We start from the raw sequence: 19,128 nt of genomic DNA on the forward strand, positions 1-19,128 counted from the left end.
TCTGCCTGTCCCGCATCAGACTTGTCAGCCACAAATGAGCCTGCAGCTGACATGGACATTTACCCCTCCATAAATCTTCGTCCGCGAAGCCAAGCCAAAGAAAAGAAAGACAAGCTTTCACGGTTCTGAATAGCATGGGTTTTGATACAACTCAGTCAATCCTGAGCGGTCAGTCCCTGACCTAGGTGGGCAGTCACCGTCCCGAGCCGAAGTTAGGCATGTGACAATCACCTGGCTCTGCGTCTCCGCAGCCCAGAGACTCCCTTCACCCCCACCCCCTCCTCACCTGACGGATCGTGTGTAATGATTTTGCCAGAGACAGGCAGGGGAGCTGGAACTAAAGTCCAAACTATTGTACATTAGACAAATATTTTCTTAAATAAATAATGTTAACTTATTGCCAATAAGAATCTTTGTCATTTTTCAGATCCCTTTTAAATAGTTTATCCATATTTTGGCATAAGAGTTCAAGGTAAAACAATAAATAATTATAGGATTGGAACGTGTTACATTAAAATATGTTGTAATGAAGCTTTGAACAGTGTATTTTTCCATAACACTGAACTCGTTTGGAACTTACTATCTGTGTTATACAAGGTATGCCTGTATTTGTTAATTAACCAAAATTCTCCTCCTGCAACAGTTTGGGCATCCCAAGAATCAACCCCACGTTGCACTCTATCCATGATAAGTGCAATAAAATCCCTGGCATCTGGCACCTACTGGATGTGCAAATTTTCTGATTGCCTGAAACACACTTCTACAATACTTAACTAATACACCTGCATTAAGAATAAACAGTTTAAAAGACTGTGCAAAATGTAACATAATTTGATAAAAAATCAGTCTTCTAGGTGTTTATTTAAATTTGACCCCTGGTCGCTGTCACTATAACAGAGTCGTGTTAACCACTGCACTAACCCTGCCACCGTCATAATTAACCCCACCCCCCCCCCCCCCCCCAAAAGTTTACAGAAAATGTCTTACTAATATACTTAATGCTAATAAAAATAAAGACTCTTACGAGGCAGGGATAGGAAGACATTTTGGGGGAGTTGTCCCAACGGCGAGGCTCTTCGTCCTGGGTGCCACCACGTTATTCAAACGGTCGCTGTGGGCGGGACACAACCGGGAGGCTCCGCTGGCTGAACGTTTGCTCCCATCTTCACCAGGGGGCTGTATGCTGCTTTGGAGAATATTTACTTGGACAATTTACATATATTAATTTTTTTTTATTTATTGTTATTTGTTCTGTTTATTTCCCTTTTTTGCTAGTTGGTTGGGTTGCCGGTTGCTTGAATTTAGGATACCGGGGATTTTACTTTACATTCTCTCAGAGATGAGTGTACTCAATACAGGCTAAGATGTCTAAATGCAGGCTGTCTATTTGCAGCAATCAGGGGAGGGAGTATGTAGTTTATTTTGAATGCATATTATTATGTAACCAAATAAGCTAACTGATTATCCAGGTCTATACAGTTGGTAAAGCCAAGATTTTACTGCTATATCACTCCGCTGTACTTTTAAAAAAAACCTGATATCCCAGTGTAGATGGCATCCGCAAATTAACAGAATTCCTTTAGACCGAACGGTGCACTTGATCTAATGTACAGCACTCTAATACCCGAACTGACTTTTATCCCAAAATGGGACATTCAATGTTGAACTTAATTTCTATTCACTTTGATCTACAAAATGTATCACTTTGCCATAAATTGATGAGTGTTACAAGTTGGGTTAAAAGGTCTATTCTATGCTCTGTGACTTGTATGCAATAGATCAATTCATGCCTGGATTTTGTATGGACAAAGGTAAAGGAAATCAAGAGGTTTGTATGGCTACAGTATTGCAGAAATAGAACAGAGGTAAAAGATCTTATTGGATAGCACTGCATGCCAGGGACTAAATGACCTCGGCTTGCCTTTAGTTATCTTCAACATTTATTAGTTTTCCTCTCATTAATTCTTCGGATCTCTGACCAGACTGAGGAAGGAGGTTGTTGCTGCAGTAGCTGCATGGGCCAAGCATTCTACTTTCTCTCACGATTTTATGACTGTTCCTGGTGTCACTTCAGTAGGACCACCTGGTTCTTGCTGCTTATGGATACAGATCCCAGTGCTTGGTTTTATGGGAGCTGATGCTTGAATGCATTTGTTGCCAAGCATGGGCCCCAAGTGAGGGTTAACAATCAGACTTGGGAAAAGGCCACTGGCCATTTTAACCAATGACAGCTGGCAAGAGGGACATCAAGTGGGTAAGACAAATAAGCAAGTTTCTTTCAATTCAGAACACTTAACATTGCTTCACCATCCACAATTGTGCACCTTTTACAGGTTTAAAATAAGATATTGTAACATAAGTTGGTTTAACCAACCTTGACCCTTCTTCATGATGTCTGAAAAGAAATTCTTGCACTCAGATTAGTTTTATTCACCATGATAGATATTTATTTTCTAGCAAATATGAATAAAAATCTGTTATCATTTGTGATCTAACTTTCTTTTTAGCTGTTGTTACAAGTTCGACGACCACAGTAGTCCAGTCCTCGTATCCACAGCACCAACAAGTACCGGCTCAAGGATTTGTTCCATATCAAGGATACACCCCCATGCCAGTGCCCTCAGGACCTGCTGCAAATATGCCCTATCCTTCAAGCGGTCCATATCCCCCACCATATCCAACTCCATATGCCGGACAACCTCCTTCATATCAAGATACTGTGGCAAGTAAGTAAACATGATGTAGTGTGCACAACACAGTGAAACCTGCTCATTAAAGATCAATATAGATCAGCATCAGGCTAATACAATAGAAAATGCTCCTTGTGCATTGGATTAGAACTCTATTGCATTTTCAAAGAAAATTTTGTATCACTTGGTCAATTCTGCAGGGAGCCAGAGAAGATGTGATGGAACAGTAATATCATCCAGCTGTGTCTTTGGGGAGGAGTTTTGTTTTATGGGCGAACATATTTAGGCTGCAACACACTCACCAAACGGCCTTCCCATTGTCCTCATAATGTGGCCCTGTGTAGATGCACGCTGCTGATCATCCATACTCTTGGCAGGCAGTGAAAAAACTACACGTATGGCCTGTAGTGCACGTTGGAAGAATCAAAGGCTTGTCGATCCAAACCAAGACTTTTATTAACCAAAAGCCTGGAGCATATCACATGTAGGTCGACCAGTCCAGAATGATCTGGGTCTGGCTAGAAGCAACCCTTTAAGACCTGCCAGAAGGCGTGGCTACCCTCTCAGCCAATCATACCCATCCTATACTACAATATACATTGGTGATAGAATCCGTACTATCACATGGCCAAAAAAAGAGCAAGAAATGGATACAAAATGTAGGAGAAGCGGATAGTTGATGAGTGTCCTTCTAGTATCTTGAGTTTCACTGATCTCACAATCAGGCTGGGAGGAGAAAGGTAAGCGGGGAGTTCCAACTGAGGCTCGCCGGCAGGAAAGGGATGCTATCAGCCCGAGGACTGTCATCTCCTTGGTCTCTGCCCCCCTTCTCCCTGGCTGTTGCCGTCCCACTCGCTGGACTAGGAAGTCCAGCCGGATGCTGCCACTGGAACCCTGGAAGCTGAGCACTTCCACTGTGCTGGCTGCATGTTCCACCCCTGGCACATGGGTTCAGGTTACTATCTGATACTGTGGAATAATTCGAAAATGTATCTCTTGGGATATCCTGTAAATTGAAATGCAACTTCCGAGAGGCGCATATGTAAGTAGTTGTGCTACTATAAGAGGTGTTCTGAGACAACATTTTGAAGCTTCTCTGGATCCATCGCTTGAAATTCCTTTGTCCGTTACATTGGCATCAACTTTATCATTGAATCAGAAATTATCTTCCTTACTAAAATCATGAATATTTCCTGCAGTGTGTTAAGATATTATTTACCGATATAATGTCAAAGGCTTTCTTTTCATTGCGAACCTCTCACATTTCCAGATTATCAGTTAAAATCTCGCGAATATCCATCACCTGGTTTCAGAGTGGCTATAAACATTAATACCTCAATTGGCCAAAATATATTTGGCCAAAGTGTGGCTCTTTGCAGGATACATGTGCATACTGATTCATTTTGGGATATTTGCCACTTCTAATCTTAAAATTTATTAAATTTTACTTTGCACCGTTGTTTTACAAAGCACAGCTCCAGGTAAAGATCAACAATCAGCTCTTTTCCAGAATTATTAAAAAAAAAATACTGACCAGTTTCTGTATTTGTATCATTAAACTGCTGCAAGAACAGGAAGATGGTGGCTGTCAGTAGCAACTTTCCACACCCCTAGATGGCCTGAGATTCCCAACAAGAAACTTGAAGCTGCGTTCTTGTGCTGTTGGACCGGGCCTCTGATGCCAAGCCTGCCTCCTAATCAGTCTGCCCACAAATATTTGGTGCCTCTTTCCCCAGGAGCTGCAATTGGGGCCAAATAGTTGAAGGCGGCTGAAAAACAAATTGTTATTTGTACAAAAATGTCAATGATATTTAGTGTGGAACTTCTAGTGAATCCTGGAAGGAATCGGCATGTCGACAATCTTGAATATTTAGTGAAAGACAATGAGAGTGAGGAAGATGATGTACCAGAATGAGAAGGTGGGGAGGATAATGAAAGTTGTGACAGAGTATATAGATATGTTTTTGGGAGATAAATTGGGAAAGGTTTGTGAGAGTAGGTCACATACAGACACTTTAAAACAGATCTTATTTGAAATACTGGAGCTCTGCCCCATGGTAGATGCATCGGCTCCAGAGCTTTTGCAAGAGCTTTTGAAGAGTGCTCAAGAGACTTCACTAATGGATTGTTGTTTACAAGAGGCAACAGATGAAAGAGCATGTCAAAGCTGCTATGTCTGGAGGAGAACATGCAGTTCTGAGAGGATCATGTGGTTTTGCAAGCAGAGAGAGTCAAACAGGCTTGCTATCAGAGAGTCAGAGGGAGAGAGAGAGACACACACACAGAGATTACAGCCAGTAGACAGCAGCTGGGACTGGAACAGGACAAGCTGGCAATCTTATGGAAAGCTCCCTATTTTGGAAGACAGCCTGGTCAAAGCCCTTGTGGTTCATGCAAGAGGAGAGGTTGTCTAATGTTTCACTTGGAATAAGAGAAACAAAAAGGAACTCCGTAGTGACCTAAAAGAAAGAGGTTATCATCTGGAGAACCCTGAAGGAGCAAGTTTTGTCAGCAATACACTGAAGTGGCTGATTAAAAAGGAGCAACACATCTCTCTCTGAAAACCAAGAAGAATCTTCCTGAGCAGTAACCATTTACCTTTCAAGCCCCAAAGCCTGGTGAACTTTATACATGTTCAATTCTGTGCACAATATAAAAATTGCCTGCAACCAGTGAACTTGGAGGAATGAAAAGTGAAGTTGGACTGTGAACCAAAGAACCTTTCTGAACTTACACACACGCGTGCGCTTAGAATTAGACGGGAGGTTAAGTGAGTCAATAGAGATAAGTTAAAGTTTGATTCTATTTTCATGTTTAAAGATAACTAAAAGCAACTTTTGTTTAAGTAACCATTTGTCGTGGTGAATATCTACTGCTGCTGGGTTTTGGGGTCCTCTGGGCTCATAACAAAGTAAATAACCAATCAACTTTATATATTGATGCTGCCTTCAAAAGAAGAGAATTATTCACTTGGGGGATCAGGGGAATCCATCTCATGCTGCCGTGTGTTGAGGCTAGGGAGGCAGGAATATGACTAGGAATGTTTTAGAGGGATGATGGCTAGTTGCATGGAATTGGGAGACAACTTGATCAACATGGAGCAGTAGTGCTGAAGGCCCTCTTTCCATGCCTCCCTGAGTGCACTACTGGCACGTGTGATTCAAGCAGTGGCTACATGGAACTTGAGACTAAGCTGGATGGATGGAAGAGAGACCAAAAGACTACACTGGACAATAATTTTTTTCCGCCAAAAGGTTTGCTTCATGAAAAAAAAAGTGGTGATTATGTTAACTTTGAGCTGAACACAAAGATAATTTCAGATTTTCTGTATCACGTAGGAGGTTGGAGAAATGTTACTGAATTCAGCATGTTTAATTGCATAATGATGCTTCCAGGTTGACTGCACATGTTGCACCACAAATGTGAGGAGCCCAGGGTTTGTCTTGGTCACCAGTTTTACAACCGAAGTAGAGCTCATAGGCTTTCTTAATAAGTGCAGTCACGCTGCGTCTTTGAGCCTTAAATGTATACTCGCCACAAATGTAACGGAATGTATCGCAGCTGTTGCGACATTGATGAGACATTTCTGCTGTATTGAATTTTCCAGAAGCCAATAAATGCTATTGTTAAGTACACTTATTCTGCTACTGCCTGAAGAACATGTGCATCAATATATTTCAATCTAATGCACAGTATCTGTATACTTGAGCTGCTTTTAAAGCCTGTCTGCCTCCATCCTGACTGAGCATGCCCAGGCCTGACAACATTTGCATAGCATCTGCGCTGAGTGAATGCCCAGGCATGCTTGGACTGACCAAAACGGCTTGCTCTGTGCGCCGTATACTAGTAGACTTAAAAAAAATAACATGATATCACAAAAAAAATGTTATTTCAAAAAAAGGTATGTGATAAGAAAATTCTAAGGCTATTTTTATGATCAGCAATCCAAAATCCATAAAATACACCCAAAAGTGTTCAGGAAGCAAAATCTTTATTGTCCAGGGTTATGGGGACAAGTTGGGTCAAGGGATTGGGCAAAGTTTAACACCAATACAGTTGAGTGTGGCTGAATGGCCACATTTTAAAGACAGCCTTGTTAATATTTTGCCAGATAAATTGTGAAGCTAATTGGATTGTTCTCTAATGTTTATTTCTGCTTTCGTTTCAGCTGGTGCAGGTGCCCCTTATCCCATCGCGCAGCCACCGTACAATCCGGCCGCACAGCCACCGTACAATCCGGCCGCACAGTCACCGTACAATCCGGTCGCACAGCCACCGTACAATCCGGCCGCACAGCCACCGTACAATCCGGCCGCACAGCCACCGTACAATCCGGCCTATGGACCTCCAGAGAAGCCACTTTAATAAATACACGGCCAATTCAATTATCAAGTGCATTTACTGATTTATTTTAGTCTGTTACTATTTTGTATAAGTTTGATGCTGGAAATGAGTTGCCTTGAAAACACTTCAAAAATGTTCAGCAGTTACCTGAGGTTACTTAAATTTAAAAGAGTTCCTTCCTCACAAATGACATTGCCACTCCCTTGTTTTTAAGCAGAAATCTTACCTTTCTTTGTTCATCTTGTATTTCCAAAAGTTTTGGTCAATCTGAAAAGAGCATTGCTTTGTATTATATTTAAAAAAATAAATGTTTCTTTATTTTCTCTTGCATTGACAAAGTAGGTCTTTTGGTATCAACCCAAGTTCCCCTTCTGTGAAGGCTAGGTGTCACCACTTTCCATTAACAAAAAAGGTGTGCAGTCTTTGTGAACCATTTTTCCCCCAAAACATCAACATTATTTGGGGAATTCTGTTTTGAGACAAAAACTAAATGAAAGAGAAGCTGAGTCCATGTGGATTTCTGCTATTTAATTTCTGAATTTACCCCTGCCCTCCCCAATGGTCGTATTTACCCCTGCCCTCCCCAATGGTCAAATTTACCCCTGCCCTCCCCAATGGTCAAATTTACCCCTGCTCTCCCCAATGGTCGAATTTACCCCTGCCCTCCCCAATGGTTGAATTTTACCCCCGCCCTCCCCAATGGTCGAATTTACCCCCGCCCTCCCCAATGGCCGATTTTACCCCCGGCTTCCCCAATGGTCAGGCTAACAGCTAATTTTTAGATAGTGACTGCATTTGTCTGCGGGGGAAAAGGTCTCAACCTTTCCCATCTTTGGTTCTTGCACAGCAGGAGCTGATTTCTCACACGGGTAAAAAGATTCCAGACGTCAGTAACACAATGTTGTGAGGTGGCCCAGCCAGATAAGCAACACCTGACATCCATGTTCCCTCCTGACCTTGTCCTCGTGTTCTCCCTGTAAACATGTGGATTTCTTCTGGGTTCTCAGCTTTCCTTCCGCATCCAGAACTTGGGTTAATTGGCCACTGTAAATTATGCCTAGAGTATGGGTAAGTCCCAGAATTCGGGGGGGGGGGGGGGGATTGATTGAATGTGGGCGACTAAAATTTTAATTAATGTAAGATTGTAAAATTAATGGTATGTAAATGGGTGTTGAAGGTTGACACGGATTTGAAGGTGCAATTAGTATGTTTTATCTTTCTACGACTCTGTGAAGACATACATATGCAGTCCCACTAAATGAATAAATCTTGCCAAAGTACAGATCTGTCGTATCATTCAGCCAAATATATCCAAAGTGCCAAGTCTCTCTGGCCTAGTTGCTTCCACCCACAAAGTGGGGTGATATTAAAAGCCAGCCACAGCTGGTATGGTATGGCTGCAAAGACTCACTAGATTGGTTCAAGGGATGTTGTGTTCTGGTAATGAGGGTAGATTAAATAGATTGGGATGCTATTCTCTTGAATTTAGAAGAAGGGGAGGATATCTTGTTAAAACGTAAAATTCTTTACAGGCCGCATCTCTCAAAGACTCAGCCGTAGCTGCACCATTTCAGAATAAGATCCAGGCTGTTGACAATTAAGATGAAGAGGACTTTCTTCTTTCAGTGGAACTCCCAATCAATGTCGAATCTTTCATCTAAAATGTAGTCATCCATTTATGCTAATTAAGGAAATTGAGGGAGATGGGGGATTGTTTTTGAAAATGGCACTAAGGTAGATAATCAGGCTCTGATTTTATTGTATTGTGGAGCAACCTCAAAGCCCAGTATGAAAATTGGTTTATTCTCAAAAATGATCCCTTGTCAACTTTTCTTCCAGACTTTAACCAGCACAATGAAATTGAGGAAAAGGCAGTGGTAAACTTCACACAAGGAATGTAAGCAGTGCTATTCTCCAAGAGTCTGCACTGGGACTACTGATTTTTTTCATCATATGCCAATCATGTACCCATAGGTGGCAATTGTTGAGATGCACTGGGACCCTGCTTCTGGTAGGGTCACCCATGGCGGTGAGGTCCCTGACAAAGAACAATTTTATACTAAATTGTATATGTCTCAATCAAAAAATAATTAAGGGAAAATTAATGAATTTTTACATAAACTTCAACTTCCATCTTTAAATTGTCATGCTCGTAAAGATTTAGATTCTCCCTTTATGTTGAAAGAAGTTATCAAGGCTTTAAACACTATACAAAATGGTAAATCTCCAGGGGAAGATGGACTTACTTGTGAATTTTATAAAAACTTTAAAGATTTGTGAATGCCTTTATTAATGGAAGTATTAAAACAAGCAACCCAAACACATTCATTACCGGAATCTCTTTGAAATGCTACTATAACAGTAATACCCAAGAAGGACTGAGATTTATTAAAATCTGAGTCATATAGATGTATATCTTTATTAAATGTGGATTATAAGGTTGTTGCTAAAGTTTTAGTGAATAGATTTAATTAGTATTTTCCAGAGTTGGTTCATTTAGATCAATCTGGATTTGTTAAAAAGAGATGTTCTGCTGACAATATTGCTAAATTAATTAGTTTAATTCACGCATCTCAGAAGAGGTAACTTTACCTTTAATTTGATCATTAAATGCTGAAAAGGCTTTTGATAGATTAGAATGGGATTTTTAATTTAAAGTTAGAAAATTTTCAGTTTGGACCAACATTTATTAATTGGATTAAAACTTTATATAAAAATCCTTTGGCAAGAGTAGTTACTAATGGACAATTTTTTTCTTCTTATTTTTCATTAACTAGATCTGCTGGACAATGCTGTACTTTGTCTCCAGCATTATTTGTTTTGGCAATTGAACCATTGGCACAATCAATAAGACAAGATGTTAGTATTAGAGGAACTAAAGTTAAGAAGGAGGAGATTAGTAGTTTTGCTGATGATGTTTCAATTTATATAAACAGATCCTGAAAATTCATTGTGCTCATTATATAAGAAATTACAAGATTATGGAGAAATATCTGGTTATAAAATTAATTGGGATAAAAGTGAAGTTATGCCGTTAATTGAGGTGGATTATGATTAATGTAAGAAAATTGCTTGATTTAAATGGACACAAAATCCAATTAAGTATTTAGATACAGGTACACAATCCTTTCTCCGGAACCCTTTGGGGACAGTGTGTTCTGAATTTTGGATTTTTCCGGATTTTGGAAAGCCAGATTTAAGCCCACCCAAGTTGGGCTGCTGCACCACCACCCCCTTCCAATCATGCTGCATGTCTCCACCCTCACCTGCCCAACTCACGTTGCCGGTCTCTCCCCTCGCCCGCCTGACTCACGCTGCCGTCTCTCGTTCCCCACTTGTCAGTTTTTGGAACTTTCCAGATGTTAGGTGTCTGGATAAAGGATTGTGTACCTGTATTAAAATTGATAAAAATTAAGATAGTTTATATAAGTTTAATTATTTACTATTATTTAGTAAAATTAAGAAAGATTTAAATAGGTGGAGTGATTTATCTATAACTTTAATAGGTAGAGTGAATTGTACTAAGTTGAATATTTTTCCAAGGCTAGGAACATAGGAAGTAGGAACAGGAGTAGGCCAAAAATGGCCCATCGAGCCTGCTCCGCCATTCAATACGATCATGGCTGATCAAATTTATGACCTAACTCCACCTACCTGCCTTCTCCCCATATCCCCTATTCCCTCTATCATGTAAAAATTTATCTAACCGAATTTTAAATATGTTTAATGAGGCAGCCTCAACCACTTCCCTGGTTAGAGAATTCCAAACATTCACTACTCTCTGGGAAAAACTATTTTTTCCTCATCTCTGTCCTAAATCTACTCCCCCGAATCTTGAGACTGTGTCCTCTCGTTTTAGTTTCTCTGGTCAGCTCAAAAAACCTTCCTACATCTATCCTATCCATACCTTTCATAATCCTATATGTTTCTATAAGATCTCCTCTCATTCTGAACTCGAGCGAATATAATCCTAGATGATTTAATCTTTCATCATAAGTCAACCCCTTCATCCCAGGGATCAACCTAGTAAACCTCCTCTGGACCGTCTCCAAAGCCAGTATATCCTTCCTCAAATATGGAGACCAGAACTGGACACAGTACTCCAGGTGTGGTCTCACCAGTACCTTATACAGTTGCAACATTACCTCCCTACTCCTGAATTCAATTCCTCTAGCGATGAAGGCCAACATTCCATTTGCCACCTTAATAACCTGATGCACCTACAACCTAACTTTTTGCGATTCATGCACAAGCACTCCCAAGTCCCTCTGCACAACAGCATGCTGTAGTTTTTCACCCTTTAAATAATATTCAGCTCTTATTTTTCTTGCCAAAGTGGATAACCTCACACTTACTAACATTGTACTCCATCTGCCAGACCTTTGCCCACTCATCCAGCTGAACTATATCCCTCTGCAGATTCTCCACATCCTCATTATAGTTTGCTCTTCCACTCAATTTGGTGTCATCCACAAACTTGGCTACACCACATTTTGTCCCCTCCTCCAAGTCATCAATGTAAATGATGAACAGTTGTAGGCCTAACACTGACCCCTGTGGCACCCCACTTACCACTCTCTGCCAACCTGAAAAACTCCCATTTATCCTGATTCTCTGCCTCCTGTCAGACAACCAGTTTTCAATCCAGGCCAATATACTTTCCCGGACTCCACTTTCCTGTAACTTACTGATAAGTCTCTTGTACTTACTGATAAGTCTCTTATCAAACGCTTTCTGGAAATCCAAATATACAACATCAACCTGTTCCCCTCTATCCACCGCACCCATTATATCCTCAAAGAATCCTAACAAGTTTGTCAAACAAGATCTTCCCTTTCTAAAACCATGCTGCGTCTGCCTGATTGAACCCTTTCGTTCCAAAAGTTTCACTATTTCATCTTTAATGACGGCTTCAAGCGTTTTTCCAACTACAGACGTCAAGCTAATTAGCCGATAATTTCCAGTCTTCTGCCTACATCCCTTCTTAAAAAGTGGCGTGACATTTGCTGTCTTCCAGTCTGCCGGGACCTGCCCAGAATCCAAGGAATTTTGGTATATGACCACCAATGCATCAACTATAACTTCTGCCATTTCCTTCAGAACCCTTGGATGCATATCATCAGGACCAGGTGATTTGTCTGGCTTTAGTCCCATTAGTTTCTCTATCACTACTTCCTTTGTAACAACTATTTTATCAAGGCCCTCCCCAACATTCGCATCCTTAACTCCGCACTTGGGCATGCTGGATGTGTCTTCCACCATGAAGACTGACTCAAAATATTTGTTTAATGCCTCGCCATTTCCTCATTTTTTGCTACCAGTTTTCCTTTCTCATCCTCCAAGTGTCCTATGTTAACTCTGGCCACCCTCTTCAGTTTTATATATTTATAAAAAATTTTGCTTTCTCTTTTTATATTTTGTGCCAATTTACTTTCATAATCCTTTTTTCCCATTTCTTATTACCCGCTTTGTAACCCCTTGTTGTCTTTTAAAGTTATCCCAATCTTACAGTTTCCCACTGCTCTTTGCAGCTTTGTACACCTGCGCCTTCAATTTTATACTCTCCTTTATTTCCTTTGTTAACCACGGTTGATTTTTCCCTCCCTTGCTGCCCTTTTTCCTGACCGGAATATATTTTTGTTGAGCATTACAAAATATTTCTTTGAAAATCTTCCACTGTTCCTCAACTGTTTCATCAATTAGCCTGTGCTCCTAGTCCACTCTGCCCAATTCCTCCCTCATCCTATGGTAGTCACCCCTGTTTAAGCATAATTTATTAGTTTCAGATCTAACTCTTTACCCTTCCATCTGAATGAGAAATTCAATCATACTCTGATCGTTATTTCCCAGATGGTCTCTGACTCTTTGGCTTGGCTTCGCGGACGAAGATTTATGGAGGGGGGTAAATGTCCACGTCAGCTGCAGGCTCGTTTGTGGCTGACAAGTCCGATGCAGGACAGGCATACACGGTTGCAGCGGTTGCAGGGGAAAATTGGTTGGTTGGGGTTGGGTGTTGGGTTTTTCCTCCTTTGCCTTTTGTCAGTGAGGTGGGCTCTGCGGTCTTCTTCAAAGGAGGTTTCTGCCCGCCGAACTGTGAGGCGCCAAGATGCACGGTTGGAGGCGATATCAGCCCACTGGCGGTGGTCAATGGGGCAGGCACCAAGAGATTTCTTTAGGCAGTCCTTGTACCTTTTCTTTGGTGCACCTCTGTCACGATGGCCAGTGGAGAGCTCACCATATAACACAATCTTGGGAAGGCGATGGTCCTCCATTCTGGAGACGTGACCCACCCAGCGCAGCTGGATCTTCAGCAGCGTGGACTCTATGCTGTTGACCTTTGCCATCTCGAGTACTTCTATTACATTCTATTACATCATTTACTCTACCTATCTCATTGCGCAACACTAGATCCAGGAGAGCATTTTCTCTTGTTGGCTCCTTAACATGCTGCTCAAGAAAGCTATCGCAGATGCATTCTATGAAGTCCTCTTCCAGACTCCCACGACCAACTTGATTTTCCCAATCTATGTGGAAGTTAAAGTCCCCCATGACTACTGCTGTATCATTATTACATGCCTCACTTATCTCTCTATTTATTTCCTGTGCCACTAAACTATTGTTATTTGGTGGCCGATAGATAACACCCACTAATAATTTTTTCCCTTTGTTATTCTTTATCTCTACCCAAATGGACTCAACATTATGCTCTTTAGATCTTATATCATTCCTCACTACTGCCTGGAGCTCATCTTTGATTAAGAGTGCAACTCCAGCTCCCTTACCATCCTGTCTATCTCTTTGCACCACCTGATACCCTTGAAAGTTTGATTCCCATTTTGGGTCACCTTGTAGCCATGTTTCCGTGATGGCGACCAAATCATAGGCATGGGTACCGATTTGCGCCTCAAGTTCACTAACCTTATTTCTAATACTGCGGGCATTCAGATGAAGTGCCCTTATGCTCTTTGTCCTTTTAATATCTAGTGACTTCTGTAACCTTTTCTTTTGATTTTTCTGCCCACTATTTTTCTTTGTAATTTTCTTAACACTATCATTGACCCGAAAACTCACTGCACCATCTGATTTTTTACTTTCTCCTCCCAACATTACTTTTCCTATTTTACTTTTCCTGGCCATTACTTTATCTTCCCTACCCTTTTCCCAATCACTCTGGTTCCCATACCCCTGCCAAATTAGTTTAAACCTTGCCCCACTGCTGTACCAAACATACTTGCCAAAATGTTGACACCTTTTGGATTTAGGTGCAACGCGTCCTTCTTGTAAAGATCATGCCTTCCCCAAAAGAGATTCCAATCATCCAAGAAACCAAATCCTTGCCATGTACACCAGCACCTCAGCCACACGTTCATTTTCCTTATCCTTACATTCTTTTTATCACTTGGATTTGGAACAGGTAGTAATCCCGAGATCACCATCCTAGCGTTCCTGTCTTTCAGCTTTCATCCCAGCTCACTGTAATCCCTTTTCATTACCTCCTCCCTTTTCTTGTCAATGTCGTTTGTACCCACATGTACCAAGACATCAGGCTGCTCTCCCTCTCCTCTCAGAATATTTTGGACCCAATTTGTGATATCTCGTACCCTTACACCACGGAGGCAGCACACCATGCGGGTATACTTATCTGGCTCACAGAACCTCCTGTCTGTACCCCTAACAATGGAGTCCCCAATAACTACTGCATTTCTCCTTTTCCTTTTCTTTTGCACCACTCTGCCAGGCTCATTGCCATTGACCTGGTGCCCGTGGCCATCTTCTGTCCGGTCATCTCCCTCAACAGAATCCAACACAACATAACTGTTGCTGAGTGGGATAGTCACTGGTGTGCTCTCCGTTTTTCTCGCTTTTTTCTTCCCCCCCTGACGGTTTCCCACTTACCTGACACGGGTTCTGGAGTATTTATCGCTCTGAAAGTTGAGTCGATTAACTCCTCACTCTCCCTTACAAGCCGCAGGTCATCAATCTGGAACTCCATATCCCTAATTCGCACCCTTAGTAACTGCATCTCGGTACACCTGGCGCAGATGTGGCCATTTGGGAGGGTGGAGGTCACCCATTGTTCCCACATCTGACACCCAGTACAGAGCACTAACCTTATTGGCATGACTCTGAATACGAAGGCAAATAACTCAGCTTACCTTTTCTCTTTGCTTGCTTTCGCCGAAGCCTGATAAGCCAAAGCCAGGAAGTCTCACTCCTTCACTGCTCTACTCACTCACTGAGCCACTCCTCGCTGGCCACTCCCTCCCCTTTCACTCCTTTTATTGGCCCCTTGACCAATTAACCCTGTCACTTTCAGCAAGCTCCTCCTCCTCTGATTCACAGCCCGACCCTCTCCGAGCTCCTCCTCCGACTCCCAGCCGAACCAAGTAGGCCCAAGCCCTGGTAAGCCCCCGACTTATTAGCTTACCTTCTCCTTACTTTCAGCTCCTCCTCTGATTCACAGCCCGACTCTCTCCAAGCTCCTCCTCCAACTCCCAGCCAAACCAAGTAGGCCCAAGCCCCGCTAAGCCCCCGACTTTAATAGCTTACCTTCTCCTTACTTTCACCAAGCTCCTCCTCCTCTGACTCACAGCCCGACTCTCTCCAAGCTCCTCCACCAACTCCCAGCCGAACCAAGTAGGTCCAAGCCCCGCTAAGCCCCCGACTTTAATAGCTTACCTTCTCACTTTCAGCAAGCTCCTCCTCCTCTGACTCACAGCCCGACTCTCTCCAAGCTCCTCCTCCGACTCCCAGCCGAACCAATATCCAATCGACACCGTGAGCAGGAAAGGGCTTTGGCAAATACTAGAGCGCATCGGATGTCCCCCAAAGTTCCTCATCATGATTATCCAACTGCACGAAAACCAACAAGGTCGGGTCAGATACAGCAATGAGCTCTCTGAACCCTTCTCCATTAACAATGGCGTGAAGCAAGGCTGTGTTCTGGCACCAACCCCTCTTTTTCAGTCTATTCCTTGCCAAATATCTCAAAATTAAAAAAAAAAGACCTTAATTTAATTGTTAGGAAATTTTTATGGAAAGGGAAAATGGCTAGAGTACCCTTGGAAAAATTAACTTGGAAATTTGAATTAGATGGTTTACAACTTTCACATTTTCAGAATTATAAAGCTGCGTAATTTAAATTTATTAGTGGAATGTTTGATTTAAATAAATCTTCAGTATGGGCAGATAAGGAGTTAGAACAAGAATTTATGTATAAATGGAATTCAAAATTGTTAGTTGGTAAAGACCCACCGATAGTGAAACTTTTAATTGAATTATGGAATAAAATTGATCATGAGATACGTGGAAAAGGCAAGATTTCATCTTAAATGCCTTTATATCAAAATAAACTATTTTCCTTTCACTGTTAATAATCAAATTTTGAAGTTATGGAATGATTTGGGGATTAAAAAGGTGGGCGATTGTTTTGAAGCAGGGAAATTTGTATCCTTTAATCGAATGAAGAAAAACTATGAGATTCCTAATAATACTTTTTTTGTTATTACCAAGTAAAAGCTTTTTTAACTGAAAAGTTAGGTTATAATTTAAAACTACCCAAACAATATGCTTTAGAGTTAATACTTACTAAAGGAGATATAAATGAATTTATTTCTGAGATGTATAGATTATTACAAAGTAAAATGCCTAAAGACTGAAATGGGAATCTGATTTGGATAGAAAGATAGATGAAAATGATTGGAGGAACGTGTAAAGATAGCATGACTAAGATTATAAATGTAAAGTATAGATTAGAACAGTTTAATATTTTTGCATCAATTATATCTAACCCTTCAAAAATTAAAGAGATTTAATTTAATGTCTTCAGACTTATGTTTTAGGTGTGGTGAAGAGATAGGTACTTTTCTTTATTTGACCTGGATTTGTCCTAAAGTCAAGACTTTTTGGATAGAAGTTCAATTATTTTTGGAAAAAGTATTAAAAGTTAAACTTCCGTTTGACCCAATGTTGTTTTTATTCGGGGATAATAAAGTGATCGGTTTAAAACTAAGATTGACTATAAATCAAATTGAATGTTTACGTTTAACTTTAGCTGTACCTAAGAAATGTTTAGCTATTACATGGAAATCTGATTTGGTTTTGGGAATGCAAGGATGGCACACTGAAATGAAATCTTGTATCTCTGTTGAAAAGATAACATATAATTTACGAGACAAATATTTTTTTTAATGAAAGGATGGCACCCATATTTGAAAATTATTGGTTTGAAGATATGAGCTCTCAATCCATTCCAGCGATGATTCTTGGTTCCATGGCCAAGACATTGTATTGTGTATATAATTAATGATCTCCTTTTACTTTCTTTCTTGGAGTAGTTTAGGGGAAGGAGGGTGGGGAATTAGAGGGAAGGGGGGGGGTTTGTTACATTATCCACATATATATGTATAAACTTTATCACACTTAATGAAATTGTGGTTTAAAAAATTTAAAATAAAGTATTAAAAAAAAACAATCCAACCAAGTCCTCAATAGTGGAACAAGCGAACAAAGTTACTCTGAATTCGATGGCTGTGAAGATTGACGAAGGCTGCCACAAATCCATCAGCTCCAATCATCGTGGTTTCCAGGCTATTGGAACTAGTTGGTTGATTTGTGGTGTATTGTGTGCTTCTTGGAGTGCAACGTCAAGTACACGTTAAATACACGCACAGGCATCTTCGGTCAGTAGATCAACGGAACGAAGGCCATCATCCTCGATCTGGAGGGGTAGCCACGACTAGGAGAATAATATTGTGCAAAAGTACCTATTTTCATTCGTCAGTGACTTTGAACAAATTAGCGAGTGCTCCATCTGGTGGACCAGCTAAGATAAAATGATTTTGGTCCAAAAATTGTTGATTAAGTTATTTACATTCTATTTGTAAAGCAGAATTAAGGAATTGTTGCTTCTTGCACATATTAGGTTGGCAGTAATGCAGTTTTAAAATAAGAAGAGTGCAGAAATCTAATTTACTCATTTCTGCTTGGGTAAATACCTTATCCGATGAAATGGTGCAGCCGAGATAGACAACAAGATAGACAACAGACTCGTCAAGGCAAATAGCGCCTTTGGAAGACTACACAAAAGAGTCTGGAAAAACAACCAACTGAAAAACCTCACAAAGATTAGCGTATACAGAGCCGTTGTCATACCTGTTCGGCTCCAAATCATGGGTCCTCTACCGGCATCACCTACAGCTCCTAGAACGCTTCCACCAGCGTTGTCTCCGCTCCATCCTCAACATTCATTGGAGCGACTTCATCTCCAACATCGAAGTACTCGAGATGGCAGAGGCCGACAGCATCGAATCCACGCTGCTGAAGATCCAACTGCGCTGGGTAGGTCACGACTCCAGAATGGAGGACCATCGCCTTCCCAAGATCGTGTTAGATGGCGAGCTCTCCACTGGCCACCGTGACAGAGGTGCACCAAAGAAGAGGTACAAGGACTGCCTAAAGAAATCTCTTGGTGCCTGGCACATTGACCACCGCCAGTGGGCTGATCTCGCCTCCAACCGTGCATCTTGGCGCCTCACAGTTCGACGGGCAGCAACCTCCTTTGAAGAAGACCGCAGAGCCCACCTCACTGACAAAAGACAAAGGAGGAAAAACCCAACACCCAACCCCAACCCACCAATTTTCCCCTGCAACCGCTGCAACCGTGTCTGCCTGTCCCGCATCGGACTTGTCAGCCACAAACGAGCCTGCAGCCGACGTGGACATTTACCCCCTCCATAAATCTTCGTCCGCGAAGCCAAGCCAAAGAAATACCTTATTTAATTTCCTATACTGGATAGTTTCAGCCTTATAACTTGTAAAATAGAAAAATGAAATACAGATGTTGAAAATGTAGAACACTTTGATTTCACAGCACTTGCAGTTAACATTTAGGCAGAGTTTTCAGTGACAAACTGTCCAGCATTTTCAATTATCAACATTAGGGGTATTACTACCAAGCCAAGCACTTAATGCATGGCCCTAACAAATATGAAGATTGTGCCAAGGAGGCTGCAGTACCTTCAGTGAACGTGTTCATATGTCCCATTCTGATGATGGCTCCAATGAGGTGCTTCTGACCCTCAGATCTCTAACT

At 41.4% G+C, this 19,128-nt stretch overlaps 1 protein-coding gene across 1 annotated transcript in view; it reads left to right on the plus strand.

The window, feature by feature from the left end:
* LOC138764236 (protein shisa-5-like) overlaps nt 1–8,316 on the plus strand; it is a 98,433-nt gene extending 90,117 nt beyond the window's left edge. Inside the window, exons 4-5 of the mRNA XM_069939881.1 lie at nt 2,508–2,726; nt 6,859–8,316. Of these exons, the coding sequence (XP_069795982.1) occupies nt 2,508–2,726; nt 6,859–7,055 (416 nt within the window). The 3' untranslated portion in view covers nt 7,056–8,316. The remainder of the gene's footprint in view (nt 1–2,507; nt 2,727–6,858) is intronic.
* Nucleotides 8,317–19,128: the final 10,812 nt, after the last annotated feature.

The sequence above is a fragment of the Narcine bancroftii genome, chromosome 5 (assembly GCF_036971445.1).
Source record: "Narcine bancroftii isolate sNarBan1 chromosome 5, sNarBan1.hap1, whole genome shotgun sequence".
In the NCBI taxonomy this organism is placed as follows: domain Eukaryota; kingdom Metazoa; phylum Chordata; class Chondrichthyes; order Torpediniformes; family Narcinidae; genus Narcine; species Narcine bancroftii.